At 40.5% G+C, this 14,576-nt stretch overlaps 1 protein-coding gene across 3 annotated transcripts in view; it reads right to left on the bottom strand.

Annotated features, from left to right (window-relative positions):
• GABRG1 (gamma-aminobutyric acid type A receptor subunit gamma1) overlaps positions 1–7,897 on the bottom strand; it is a 63,320-nt gene extending 55,423 nt beyond the window's left edge. Inside the window, exon 1 of one of the 3 annotated variants that reach the window (XM_048304215.1) lies at positions 7,117–7,896. In XM_048304215.1, the coding sequence (XP_048160172.1) occupies positions 7,117–7,208 (92 nt within the window). In that variant the 5' untranslated portion in view covers positions 7,209–7,896. Of the gene's footprint in view, positions 1–2,082; positions 6,002–7,116 lie in introns of those variants that run through there. The other 2 variants (XM_048304212.1, XM_048304214.1) reach the window with 2 other exon arrangements.
• Between the last annotated feature and the right edge of the window lie 6,679 nt (positions 7,898–14,576).

The raw sequence follows: 14,576 nt of genomic DNA on the forward strand, positions 1-14,576 counted from the left end.
CTAGACCCTTCACCAGCTTTGTTTGTCCTTCTTTGAACACACTCCAGCACCTTAATGTTTTTCTCGTAATGAGGGGCCCAGAACTGAACACAGGACTTGAGGTGCAATCTTATTTTCTCTTGTTGGTAAGTTGTAACTTCTTTGTGGGTTTTGGCCATACCATGTGATCAAATAATTAAAATGTAAAAAGCCATAGTCCACTGTTCATCCAGACCAAACAGCAGGAAACAAATGAAGACTTGAACAGAAGGTAAGGGGATAACCAAAGCAAATTACAGAACCTCAGTAAATATAACTGAAGAGGGACAAATGGTATTAAATAAACTGCTAAGGAAGGACACAGTGCTGATAACCTCTCCGGATACGTGAAACATGTACTAACCATGGCAGTACCAGATCTCTGGGAAGTTTCAGACCGATCATCACACAAAGACAGCCACACATAAATCCATGTGCACATCAGTACACCACTGTCTACACTTGACTGATGAAAGGTTAATTGACATCAAGTTCAAAATGAACAGATATACTGTTGATGGACTAAGTGCCTTGATCCAAGATACACTTTCCATAGTGAAACTAGACTTAAAACAAATCTATGATAAATGAATGCTGAGAACCATAACCTCAGTAAAAAGCAGTAAACTTAATTGAATGCCATCCCACACTAACTATAAAATTCACCAAATTGCAAAGTCAACTTTCTACCTTAAAATATCACCAGCATCTCAACGGATATATCAAATGAGCACTCCTTTATAAGGCATTTTCAGTCATTTAAGCCAATGGTATTTCAACATATCCATATGAACATTTGTTCTAACACAATTCATCACGTATTTCCTGCAAAATCTTCAGGTGACAAGAAATCTACTACAACCCTTCACAAAAACAAGCTTGTTTGAAATAGTTCCAAATTCTGCTACACATGTGAGTACGTACCATCATCCTCCTACAGGAGCCAAAGAAATATGTATGGAAGCAGCAACAGAACCAGAGACTTGCAGTGAATTGCACACTGTGATTGTGGCATATAGGTAAATCTGGCCTGAAATCACAGAAAAAGCCATACAACTGCAATAACTCAGCAATGACAACATGTCCCCAAAAGAAATACAGTGACAATAGGTTCTACTGAAATTTTAGTGTAATTAGGCAATTATGGACTAATCCAAAGGTCAATTAAGTTAGCGAATGATTGCATAAAAAAGTGAATATACTGTGTAAGAACTAATGGAAATATCTAAACCATGTAATCAAAAGCTTGATGTCTCTGTCTATGAGCAAAATTATGTTTTTCCTGATGTAATTTGTTGTGTATTATATGTAACACATATCTTTAAAGCGGTAGAGTAACACCTCTTGTTAGATGATGACTAAACTTTATGGCAGTCAGAGTTGACCCCTGCTGGACACAACCCATAGGCCATCAGCTGCATGGCCCTCCCTGGCAGTGCAAGAACCTAAGGTAGATGTCCACAGCTCACCTGCAGTAGGTTTGACACAACCCAATACATATCCAGTGGCTGTATGGTGATGAGATTAAAAACGGTTCTCCTCCAGAGAAAACACTAAGGACACTTTATTTCTAAAAACATCTACATAATTTATTCTGTCATGCAAATTTAACACTGGACAATTAAATAAATTGTTATGAATTACATTGACAGTTAACCACCTAAATGAACACCTGATGCTATAATTTTTTACTAATATAAATTCTATCCAGTTAAACTTTATTCAGAAAGAAAAATTGGGCAATAATACTACATTACTAATAATAATAATACTTAATCCCTCATGGTACACTGCCTTAAACAAGAAGAAAACTGTATTAAAGGAAAGGACTAACAATCTATTTGAGACATCAAATAATTTAATCCAAAGGGGATGTATCTTATTCTACCTCAGATTTTTCCTATCCAGTATGTCTGTCTGCCTTCCTGAAAACAAAGAAAAATTGCTGCATATAAATTTAGAAACACAGAATTAGCCATTCATACCTCGCCAGAGATGAACGCAGTGACACAGAAAAGGATTTGAGGACCAATGCAGAAAGAAAAAAAAACCCATGAGTTATACCTGAACAGTATTGAAGCTAATCCTGTGAGAGAGTCTCTGAGCAGTATGAAGTACTAGTGAAGCAATATTCCGTGTGTATCTCTTCTTCAGAGAAAAAAATGGAAAGGGTTTAAAAGTGGTTAAGCAAATAATTAAATATTTCCTGAAGAAACGTAAGTTTCTCAGTTCTCTTATCTGAGAGGAAAATGTAAGCGGCTATCAAGTTGTCTCTTAAACTACATATACCAGGGATATGCTTCGAAGAATAGTTCGTATGACTGTAGCATGGGTAAATCCAATTCAGTGGAAATTGCCACTCTAGAGTGTCTCCAATTGTGACACATTTGTATAGAACTTTCATTTTGGACTCGATAATTCATTCTGTAACAATTGCTTGGAATTTAACCACACTGGAGCTTCCTGTCACTCAGAGGTCAGGAGGTTTCTACAACATATTATGAAAGACTAGGCTGGAAGAGAAAGGCATCAGGATGTTTTCTGACCAAAATGCTGATTCTTTTAAGAATTTTCAGGATTCGCTTGAGATGCTCTGAGTTCTTGTCAGGTTAAAACTTGGCAGAGGCAGTCAGAACAAGGAAGAGTTTGATGACTGGTTTCCTTGCTGAAGAGCAGATGCATGTAGACCACACTTTGTTCTTGAAGATCAGCTCCAGCCATTTGTCTATACTTTGAGGCTACCGTGCACAACCAGAAGTATCAATCAAGACCTGGATTTCCCCACAGAGAGATGAACATGGGATCCAGTGGCTGAGCCAGTTGTAGCAGGTTACACTGGGAAAAAAACCAGGCTTTTTCTGCTAGCAGAAGAAAATGGGAGACCCACTGGCTGGAAGCCAGAGAAACCTCAGACTAAAAATACTGTATAATACTTCAACGCATTCCTCCTCATCAAGTCTATATGCAGGGACTTAGTTAAACTGAAGGAGCAAACCTGATAGAGAAGCCAGGGTAAATTCTCCAGTTTTGTTTAGCCTCTTACATATTCTTATATAAGTCTGGATTATCTCAACGGTTCCTACTGATTGGAATATCCCAAATTAAAGCGTATTTTAGGAACAATTTCTTTCCATCACATCCGTATCACTGAAACTGCCCTCTTCTTTGAAGTAAGTTCTGTTCTGATGAACTCCTGATGACTTTCCGAGTCTCTCCAGTTACCTCTGTTATTTCAGTGTTGCTCCACAATTTACCATTTAAGTTTATATATAGAATCAAGTTTTTACACAGGCCTGTAAGGCCACTGAACTCACCACACTACTTTCAGTCTTAAAAAATGTTTGCATGTGTAAAAATGCAAAATCAGGACTTCTGTGTCATCTTCAGATTAATTCAATTGCATCTGAATTACTCTGTACAAATTATTACCATTCAGAGAAATTGTTAAGAAATAAAAGTCAGTGTCATTGTCATCCACCAGCCTTCGAAAGGTTCCTGTCAGTGTGTTACAGTCATTTATAATTAGTACTTTTCTCTGCTGCTCTTTACCAAATAAGTTATGATATTGTTATTTCACTCAAGCACATGATCAGTTTAGGATGCAGTGCAAGAAAGAGTTATGCAGGTAATTCAAAAAGTGCTGTTACTCTTCTATCATAAATGGTACTACAAAAATGGGGTTTGAGCTGCTCACTTCTGGCTTTCTGTGAATTCAACACACATGACTCTTTTAGTTTATATATATGATAGCCCAAACCAAAGCAACTCACTTTCAAACAGTGCCTATACCTAGTCCATTTAAGTGGTCCTACCTACTAGCTGTTCTATTTGACTCAGATTAATACAATTCCTCTAGAACTTCAAAGAAAAAAACACCTATTCCCCCAATCCCCTTGTAATCTACTCTGTAGACAGACTTATGTATTCAGAAAAAGAAGTTGAACAAGGTCGACAAGAGCCCACCTGTAACCTTTTCTGTCCAGCTCAAAAAGGCTTGAATTTGTAGTGAAGGTGCTTTTTTAGCATCAGGCATATTTAACAAACAGAAAGTTGAAAGTAAATGAAAATTTGGTTCAATTTGCTGAGAGCCTTTTTTTTTAACAGATTGGCATAGTTTGAAGGTTTCCTTGAAACCACTGTAAGAAAATTATGTGCAAAGAATGTAAGTATTTCTCAATACTTATATCTCTTTAAACTTTATACTAACAAAAGAAAATACTAAAAAACTTTTAAGAAAATAAACTGTATTTTAAACCACTGGGACTGCTGAATAACAAGTTCTTCACTGTCACGTCATGAACAAAGCACATAAGAGTGAGGATAATAATGAATAAACATCACAGATGTTCAAATGTAACAGTAAATCACTATTATCAAGCACTAAGAAACCAACGTTGTTATGACAGGCTTAACTCTGATCCAGGAATTTATACGAGAAGAAAACATAGGCCATATTATGTATTTTCCTAACAGATACTTTGAAATGGAAAAGAAAATATTAGTTGACATTTGCACCTGCTGACAGCTGCATTTCAACAGAGCATTTATAACTGCATTTAAAACATCAGATTACAAAACTACAGGGAAGATATGGCCAAAATTAAGTTAAGCTTACAGTACAGTTTCAGGCATGCTGACCAGCACATACCATTTAAAGAAGTATAAATTAGAAGAAATGTTACAGTTATGGTACACCTGTATGGTTGGAACTAAGGAAATAACATTAATTATATTGTCAGTTCTTATGCTCTGCCTATCAATTATCTGTTTATTTGGATTCAACATAAATAATGGGCTTGCTGAACATTTAGGTCTGCAGTGACAGCTCGGTAAGTACTCTTTTCCTGCACACACTTTGTAGAAAGGCTCACAGCCCAATTTCTCCTACAGAAGAGATATCTGCTATTGACAAAAGTAGTCCTTCAAAATACTGACCCATGAAATTATATCAAGTGCATTGGCCATTCTGATCTGTTAGTGCTGAAGGTGAAGAACTGGAGGTAAAACACTGTTTTACGGGACAGAGCTCCCACATTTTGTTGTATGAAGTTTGGTGTAATGTCATGCAACAGCTTTTGGGGCAGAACCTTAAAAGAATAAACTCTTGGTTGGGCTAAACTTCGAGTGCCCTTGCTTAGGCTTTAGCTCCATTTGTTACAGCTGAAGCAACTTTACTCATACTCAGCACAAAGTACTTTGTGTATAAATGCACACTAAAAGTGATGCAACTTGCATCCTTTTAAAAGTATCTGTTGAAAAGGCAGATTGGCTCCAGCAAGTTTTAGAAAAATAGGCAGAATTGGTGCAGCCTGGTCTATTCTTGAGAAAAGCGTTACTCCTTTGTTTTAGTTCGAACTTCAAGGAAAATCTTGGGCTGAAACTATAGAGAGGCATCCAAAGAAGCAGAAAAATAGTATTTCCGTCCTACTTTGTGGCAGACTGTTGAAGAGCACCAGAGGTCCTGAGCTCTCTGCAAACACCCATGAATTGCAATGCAGTACATACCAGAGAATCATGTTCTGTGAAACAGGTCCATTTGAGGTCACTTAAAAAAAAAAAAAAGGAGGAGGGAAAAATCTTTCAGACACCATTTTTCCATGTAATCTCTGAAAAAGAGGCAAGGCTGAAAATAGTTGATTCAGATACATGGATATTTATACCAAATATTCACTTTTATCTGAGATGTCCTGGAACACAGAACAAAACAAGGCATGTAAGTTACCTCTTTTTCTCACTGAAGACTTCTTATCGACTTATTTACAAATGGTAATGTTAATAATATGCATACATAATAAGCTACACCTAGTCTTATAATCCCAACCACAGTTTGACAAGCAAAGCAAAATAAATTATTTTTTTAGCTAGTCCTCCTTCTTTGTAACTAAGTCTTTGAACTGGTACATTAGCATGCATATTCTTTTCTCTCAAACCACTTGATAATTTCTTTCACACCTGAGGTACACTATGATCATTAAGAAACATTCTGAAGATGCACAGCTGCACTGGTATCATTTTCGTCAATGCCTTTGAAAAATACTTCCATAATTTATCAGGGTTTTAAAAGACACAGGTTAAGAAAAGTATAATCAGTGGTGTTTCTGACTAGGATAACACAGCAGCCTTCTGAAGACGAGAAATGTGATGAGATCAACATACCTCACACAGACTGATAAATCATCATTCAGTGTGAAGAAGGGGTCTAGAGTATGACAGACTTTAAAAAAATGTTTAATAGATTTTTCCCCCTTTTTTTTTTTTTTGCCAGTCTTTACACTACATATTTTTATATCCCCTAGAATGATAATTTGGTCTTTCACTAAAAAGACAGACACACTGAGCAACAAATACCCTTTCAGTGCTGCTTTGTGATTTTTATGAGTGTAACCTGTGGAATGGTTCACATTAGCTCTGCATTATTAATGGAGTTGGATTATCACATTGCTTTTCGTTGTTATGGGTACTAATAACGTAAGTACACCGCTGTACCACACTGTTGTCTCTTCAGAGCCCTTCAGATCAGTTTTCTAACTCTCCTTTAAAATGCACGTTTCCAGCTTCTGGGACTTGAGCAGCTGCCCTGCTCCATCCCACGCGTGAGCCCGACCCCCCTCCCGAGCGCTGCAGCGGCAGGAGCCGGTGCCGTGCGGGAGGCCCCGCGCAGCGCACAGGTCCCGCCGCCGCGATGGGTGCCCCGCACCGCCAGCCGCGGTCCTGCCCCCTCTCCCCGCAGCCGCCGGCGGGGACGGGCGGAACCGCGCCGGGGAGCTCGATGCGCCGGGCCGCCCCCAGCATGGGAGGACTCGCTTTTCCCAGTACCGAGCCGAGCCTGGACTCACCAAGCCGCCCAGCGAACAAGTGGGATGCGGCTGAAGTTTTACTTTGCCGGTGCCGGCTCCCGCCGCAGCCGCCCGCGGGAGCCACAGCGGCAGCACCGACACGTTTTGTGGTTGAAGTTTGGCGGCGCGACACGCCGCCTCCCCTGCCCCTGCCCCTGCCCCCGCCCCCAGCCCGCCCGGAGCCCCCCAGCTCAGCCTGGGGCGCGATTCGCGGGTAGCCGGATCCCGGCGGGAGCAGGTGCGGGGTCCCCGCCGTACTCACCCGCTCCCCAGCCGCACGGTCAGCAGCAGCAGCAGCAGCCGGGCCCCGCGGCGGCGGATCCAGCGGGGCGCGGGGCCCCCCCATGCATCCATGAGCGTGAAGGCGCTCTCCCTTGCCCGAGTTTTCTCCGGAGAGGCTGGCGGATAGCGACCCTACCAATCCCACCACCCCCCGGCACACGGCAGGCAGAGGGAGCGGAGGGGAAGGGGAAAAAAAAAATAAAACACCCAAACAGGTAGAAACCCACTCTGCAAGGACCGAACAACTCGTCCAATAGGCTCATCAGGTTGCTTCATAAATTATCCTAAAAACTGCTGGGCGAATCAATCCCTAGCAGAGGTGGAGCCTCCTTTACTAGAAGGGAAACATGCTTGGGAGAAAGGGTGGCATTGATTTGGTATTTTTCTCCAAAGAGGGAAATGAAATAGACCATGTATATGTATATATATACATATACATACAAATATAAATAGGCAGAATATATAAAACGTTAAATGTATGTTTAAAGCTACACATAGGTATTTAAATATTTCTATTTTTGAAGCTACTCAGAGGGCGGCTCTCCGAGAGGCAGCCGGTCCGCCCTGCCAAGCGGAGACCCGCAGCCAGGAGCAGAAGCTCCGGGGGATGTGCACGGACACCCACGGGGACTGCGCGTCTCTAGGTCCGGCACGATCGAGATTTTGGGGAGGGCGGCCGCAGCCGCAGGGAAGGGGGCATCCGCCAGCCCCTCATTCGTCCCCAGGAGAGGGAGCACACCCCTCCAGCCGCAGTCCCTGAAGCCGTGCTGGAGGCAGGCGGCATGCTGGACCGCAAGGGCAGCCGCGGGAATTCCGCGCCCCCGAGACGCGAGCGGCGCAGGCTCGGCGGCTGCAGGCGGCTCTGCGCGGCCGCGGAGCGCCCCGGGGGGGACGGGCGGGAAGCGGACGATGCGCGGTGCTGCGCTGTGAAATGCGCCAGGGCATGCAAAACGCAAGGGTATGGGGGTTTTTTCTTCTTTTTTTTTCCTTCTTGTCTCCTCTCGGCTGCTTCCTCCTCCTGTCTCTCTCAGGACACGTAGGCGGGAAAGTAGCCAGACATCCCCCCCCCCCCAGCAACCTTGCACACACACCCCGAACCTGAGGCAGGAGAAGCACCGCGGCGGACGAGGACACCAGCGGTTCCGTGCTCGCAGCTTTTGACTGGCCGTGGGGACGGGCGGGCACGTCCCGGCGGGACCAGCGCTTAGATAAACGCGTATTTCTTCTCTCGGCTTCAGGCTGTCACCAACCCAAATCCCTGGCCCCGGAGATGCCCTCGCTCGCAGCTCTCCATAGGGCACTTATGGAGTAACCTGTGCACCGAGTTCTCGGTGTAAGGAGCAAACCGTTTTACAGTCATCATCATCATCATCTTCCTTTGAGTCAAGTTGTCACTGCACAGAAATGTAAATAATCCCCCATCCAGTGGTTATTCCGATGAAAGGCAGTGTTTTGTCTTCTTTACACATCATCATCTGGTTATTATTTTATATACGCAGCTTACAGCTGCTTTAATGGTTAAAGAAACTCACCATGCTTCAGAGAGCTGCAGTACATTAAGTGGAAATTCAACGACTTGAAAATTAATAGCCAGTCCTGGGGGTACTGGCGGACGGTAAAGGCACATATTATTGCATGACCTGAGGTCTCTTTACTGGTGGATTAACACAGCAGGCAGCATCCTAGCATGATGGCAAAGGCATGAGCTCAGAGGAGAGCATATGCATGTATTACAGAATAAGTGCAGAAGCAGCTCCTCTGCTGCAGCTGGTGGCACTAGCTCCAAGAAGCAGGATTGCTGTCCCCCTCAGCAAGGCAATAAGCACAGCCCACTCCCAAGTCCCTTACTCTCTGGGAAGTCCTTCTGCCCTGAAAATGGCCATTATCCTTAGGTTTATTATAAATCGATCTGTCAAATTGGCTGCATTTTGCAAAATATGCAATGAATGCTTATGTCTTTGCATTCTGATGTTTATGGAATCATTAAAGCTCTTTACCAGTCTATAAAATTCCAGCCTGTCACTAAAAGATATGCAGTTAAAGTGACTGCTGTGAAAATTTGACATAAGAAGTTTAAACATACTTACAGGATTCCAAGACATCTTCTTTCTACATGAACAGTTTGGAGCATCTATTTAAAACCTTAATTTCACCCCTGTGTAGATCCAGCAGCTTGCTAGCTGTGAAAGAGGTGGAAGATTACAGCTGAAATAACATGTAGCATGAACAGTGAGAAAATGGAATTTTTCACTTGTTTTCAGGGTTTAAAACACTAAGGCGCATAAAAGTACTATTAAAAAAAATTATAATAAAAGCAGCGCCAATGATATTTCTCAAATGACACAAGACTAAGGATGACATCCTGCCAAGCTGGTTTCAGATAGACCCAAATCTGATTTTTTCTTGTACTTTACTGTAAACAATAGAAATCCATCCCTCTAATAAGTAGAGAAGAAAATTTTCCACGAATAAGTAAAATTCTAGATGAGAAATAGCTCTAAAAGTTTTGAAAAGCAAACAGGAAACAGAAAATAACAAAAAATCTTTCACCATCTGGAGAAAACATGAAGAAAAAGAAATCAACTCAGATTTCCTGTATTCCTAAGGAAAATAAAAGAAGTGATAAATTCACACTAGTTGAGTGTCAAAAGAAGGACACGATACAGGATAATACACTAAAAGACAGTGAGTTAGTTACTAAAGCCTGTAGATATTTCTCATCTACTTGGTACTGGCACAGCTAGCCTAATAACTGTATTTAAATTCTCAGTTAAAAACACCTTCTGATGCTGGAAGTAAGAGGGCAATCTTTAAAAAAAACAGCACAGAGGTGAAGAAAGGAGTAAATTGTGTCACTTCAAACCTGCTAGGCATCATTTCAGAAACAGCAAATTGACCAAAGTTAAGCAAAACTGTAGGATTCACATCACTATTAATACTAAGAAGGAACAAACCAGAATGGCTTTTGCAAAGGAAAACCACTGTCTCTATCTTCTTCAGTCATATTTAATGAGTCTATCAATAGAAGAACAGAGCTTCCTAAGTCACTGTCCTTCAAAACCATTTTCAGTCTGGCAGTTATTTGCTAAAGAAGCTACATAATTCTGGGGTCAGTAGGAAAGTAAGACCATCTTTCAGAAACTGCTTGAGACTACCGTTGGCAATTAACTTTCCATGTTAAAAAGTTGAGTACTTACACATCTGCTCTTGAGACCATTTTATTTAATGGATTACTCACTGAACTAATGGTTTCAAAGAAATACAAAAATTTACAGATGAAAGTTTCAGATTGGTTAAGCCTATAGAACAAAAAAAAAGTGAATATATTGTTAAATCATCACAGTGTAGAATATCAATTGTAAAATGGGAAGTGATGACATGCTGACAAATGAAAAAAAAGAAAAATAATTCATGGGTTGAATTTGGTACAGATTTTAAGTACCTAAATGTAAAATCACATCTCAGCTGTAACATCACATCTGCTGCTGCCTAGTAGTGGAAAATCCAAAGACATATATTCAGACTTAACTGAAATTTCTCCAGGACTTTAGAGGAATACCCATACAAACAACAGGAGGAGCACTAATTTGAGCACCTCAGCACCTAAATGCTGCCCAAGCTCACTGAAGAACTTTCTCTACTCTTCAGATTTAAGGAGTGCAAGTAACAAGATAATCCAATGTAAAAGACCTCTAAAACACAGCCAGACCAGATCACCAGTTCCCTAATTTCTTAAAAGTGTAATTATTAATTTGGATTCCATAGTAATACACCTAACTTCATGCACTATAAAAGGAGCAAAGGCACTTAGCTCAAGCTCTTGATTTCCAGTCTGGAAGACACCTATTCAACCTCAAGGTATCTACAATATGTGATTTGTCTAAAAGGACATGAGAAAGAATTTTCATGCTTAAAGCTGAAGTCCAAACAGAAGGAGGAGGAAAAAGTCCACCACTTTAATATATAAACAGCAATATCATTATTTTTCACCTGGGAGACTTCACACTTTGTATAGAAGAGCATTTTGATTCTTCACTATTCAATTGTTGAAGACCAGAGAGGAACTTAAAAACAGTCATATGTCATTTTACATAGCTGACATCCACCTTCTGCTGTATTTCTCTTGGATATAGCTACTTCCCTGACAGGAACATGTGAGACTTGATGCCATATTTGTATGGCTGCATACCATTTTGAGTGCATAAGAGCTTTGAAAACCTAGGCTTAGTGGATGGCCCATCTTCATTCACTGTGCTTGAGGGAACTTGATGGCTCTCACATGGTTCTGTAAGGATCACTTACCCTGCTGAGAGCAAAGTTATTCAGTGTGTGGAGACAGAAGAAAAAATTATTATTGTGTTCTGTCTTCCACCAAAAAAAGCATATAGAACAGCAAGCAAGAGATCAAGGACCATTGCAGTCATGTCTTCAAAAGGATAGATTTACATAACAATATTTTGATGAAATTGCATTTGTAGACCTTAACTGTGGATTCAGAAAACAATTCCTTGTGTGCACCTCACACCTTAGATTATTAGAATCAGAGAATACTTCAGGTTGGAAGAGACCTTTGAAGATCATCTAGTCCAATCCCCCTGTCATGGTCAGGGACATCCTCAAAAAGTACACACATGACATTTGTGTGCTTGCATTTGAGAAAGCACAAACATAAGATCACAGTCACATGCATGGTATTTAAAACCTGCAACCCAAATGAAAACAGTTCCATTCTTCTTAGGGAAGTTCAGAAAAAGTGGTTTTAAATATGCATCATCATGGTTAATCCTACCTGAATATTTACTATAAATCAAAAAAATATCTTAAACAGGATAGTAGCCTAGTGTTACAATAAATGTGAAAAACATCTCAAGAATAAAGAAAACAAATGCAAACATTTTGGTACTGGCCTTTTTAAAAGAGGCCTTTAAATCTGAGGATGGTGGATATCTGCAGGAGGAGAACAGAAAGATGCAGAAATGGAACTTCAGTGCAGCTTTCATATTGTGATTTGAACCACAAAATAATTGCTTTCAGTGAAACAGTCAACATCTTAATAGGAAATTTAACTGCTCACTTACGTTACTCATTAAAATGATTACTAACAGTACATCTTCAGCTGCACTTAAAAATTAAGCAAGAGAAGTAATCTCAAGTAGAGAAAAACTGATGAAGAAAGAGGACTGCACCTATCTTTGCATCCAGGGAAAGGGGAAGTGTTACAGCATATAAGATGATATTCCTTTACATTTAGCATGTTACACTTCCTCTCCTTTTAAGTAATGATGAAATGAAAAGCAAGTTCAAGTGTAGACACATCTGTGGTAACTAGGCTGGGGTGCTTAGGTACAGAAAGATAACTTCAAATCACAAACATTTGCTTGGTATTAATATTGTCACTGCCTTTCACTATACCTTCAAGTATTTTCAACACGAGCCAGCAAACAGCAAATAAATACATTTGGATCTTTCCTGTTTTACAAGACATAAGTCCACAATCCCTAACTCTTCTTTACCCTAAGAGCGCAATATTATCTTTGCTTCTCCCTCACCTATCAGACAACTTCCCAGTAAACAGACTAGGACCCTGGATTTCTCAGGAGCCTGGATTTACCATCTGTCAAGACACACCTTCGAAGTCAACAGGTTTTGATAGGGAATATGGTGACCAGTGAGAAGAGGGGTACTTCCAAGTGGAGGGCCCATGTATGCGGTAGAAAATGCAAGGAGTCTTACAGGGGACTTGGACATCAAGATGCACTCAATTTCATTTAGGAAGTTAAATTCAGCTTGGATTACCCCAAAGTCATGTGCAGCAGGTGAGCACTATTCAAACTCTTCTCCAGTCTGTGCTCTATTTTCCCAGTCAAGGAAGTGACACAGTTCAACCCAGTGAACCCCACTGGCACAAATGTACAAGGAGTACATGGTACACATTGGCACCTCAGTGCAAATGAGGTGTGTTCAATTCACAGGTGGGCCTTGAAGTACATGATGATTGCAGCGGATGTGCTTACCAGGACTGCTAGAATATGCTGTGCTCCAGCACCAGTGGGTCTTCCATCTATGGAACTAGATTGGCACTAGTCTAAAGTAAATCCCCTCCAAACCACACTTACTGTGGGTGCTGCCTTCTGAGTACCAATGGATTGTCTCTGAAGATCTGCTTCTGTTTCACCCCAGTATCTGCCAATGTAGCCAAAGCCACAGCAAATTATTAGAGGACTAGGACCCTGGCATGAATCATGGCAAATCAGCATGCCAATGTATGTTTGATGTATGTTCACCCATATTTTGAAATCCAATAGCAAAGAAATCTTTTCGTTTTGCTGGTTCCTCTTATCTCCAGCTAAGATGAAAATTCCCTTCAAGTGGTTAAGGATAAGAATAATTTCACAGCTTATAGGATGCTCTCAGGAGAATACTATTTGATTATCTGTCTGGTCTTATTTTTTTAGAGGCTAACAGGGCAGCTGTTCTACCTGACTACTGTGAGCACTTACTGTTCCAGCCAGATCAGGAGGACAAAGACATGTGAAAATGAAAAATAATGGGGCAGGCAAAGACTGTGGTCTGTACTTTTTCCGGTTTCAAAAAGATTTGGTTGATACTTGGCTCAGCCTTTGTTGAAAGTTGAAAGTGGCTTTTCAGTACACCCTATCCTGAGCAATCCTCCTTAGAGTATAAGAAGTTTTTTAATCTGCAAAGCACAAGAGATAAAAAGGTCTCTTCATAAGGCTGGTCTGTCTGATAATTGGAAAACATTTTCTCCAGAATGACAATTTAAACTCTTGGTAACAGTATCCCATAGCAAATCTAAAGGAAGGGTGAAATAATTCTATCCAGAACATTAACACTCTCTCTGCAATATATTATGTCACTTGCTGCACTTCTACAATTGCCATTAATTGACCTCTAGGTCTCTCAATTGGAACAAAAGTCTCAGATATGTAGAGATTGCTTTTTTGTATATTAGACTTTATTTTGCTGCCTTTTACATTCTCTAAAATTGCACTAAATTTATCCTTTTGCATCTCCATTTTTCTTAAGGTTCCTTTTCCATCTTCCAATTATTGGTTACTATGCTACACTTTGCAAAACAAATCTTTAATAACCAAATGGAATATGTCACAATCATAAGTATCTCCTGTGTTTCCTAGAAAAATAAGCAGAGATCTGGCTGAGCTTCAAATTATTTTAATTGCTGTTGGATATTCACTACATAATCAAACAGAAGTGTTCTACAATATACCTTGGTGTAAACTCAGCTGTCAGGTCAATAGATTTATTTACAGTTGTAGGATTGGGTCAAAATACTTCATGTAAACCAGCATTGCTTCCTAGTTTAATTATTGAGAAAAAAATTAGTCTATTATGACAGGTCCTCACTAGATTGTGTAAGGAAAATACTGTTGATTATCAAAAATCATTTGTGGATCATAT

This window comes from Corvus hawaiiensis, chromosome 5 (assembly GCF_020740725.1).
Source record: "Corvus hawaiiensis isolate bCorHaw1 chromosome 5, bCorHaw1.pri.cur, whole genome shotgun sequence".
NCBI lineage: Eukaryota > Metazoa > Chordata > Aves > Passeriformes > Corvidae > Corvus > Corvus hawaiiensis.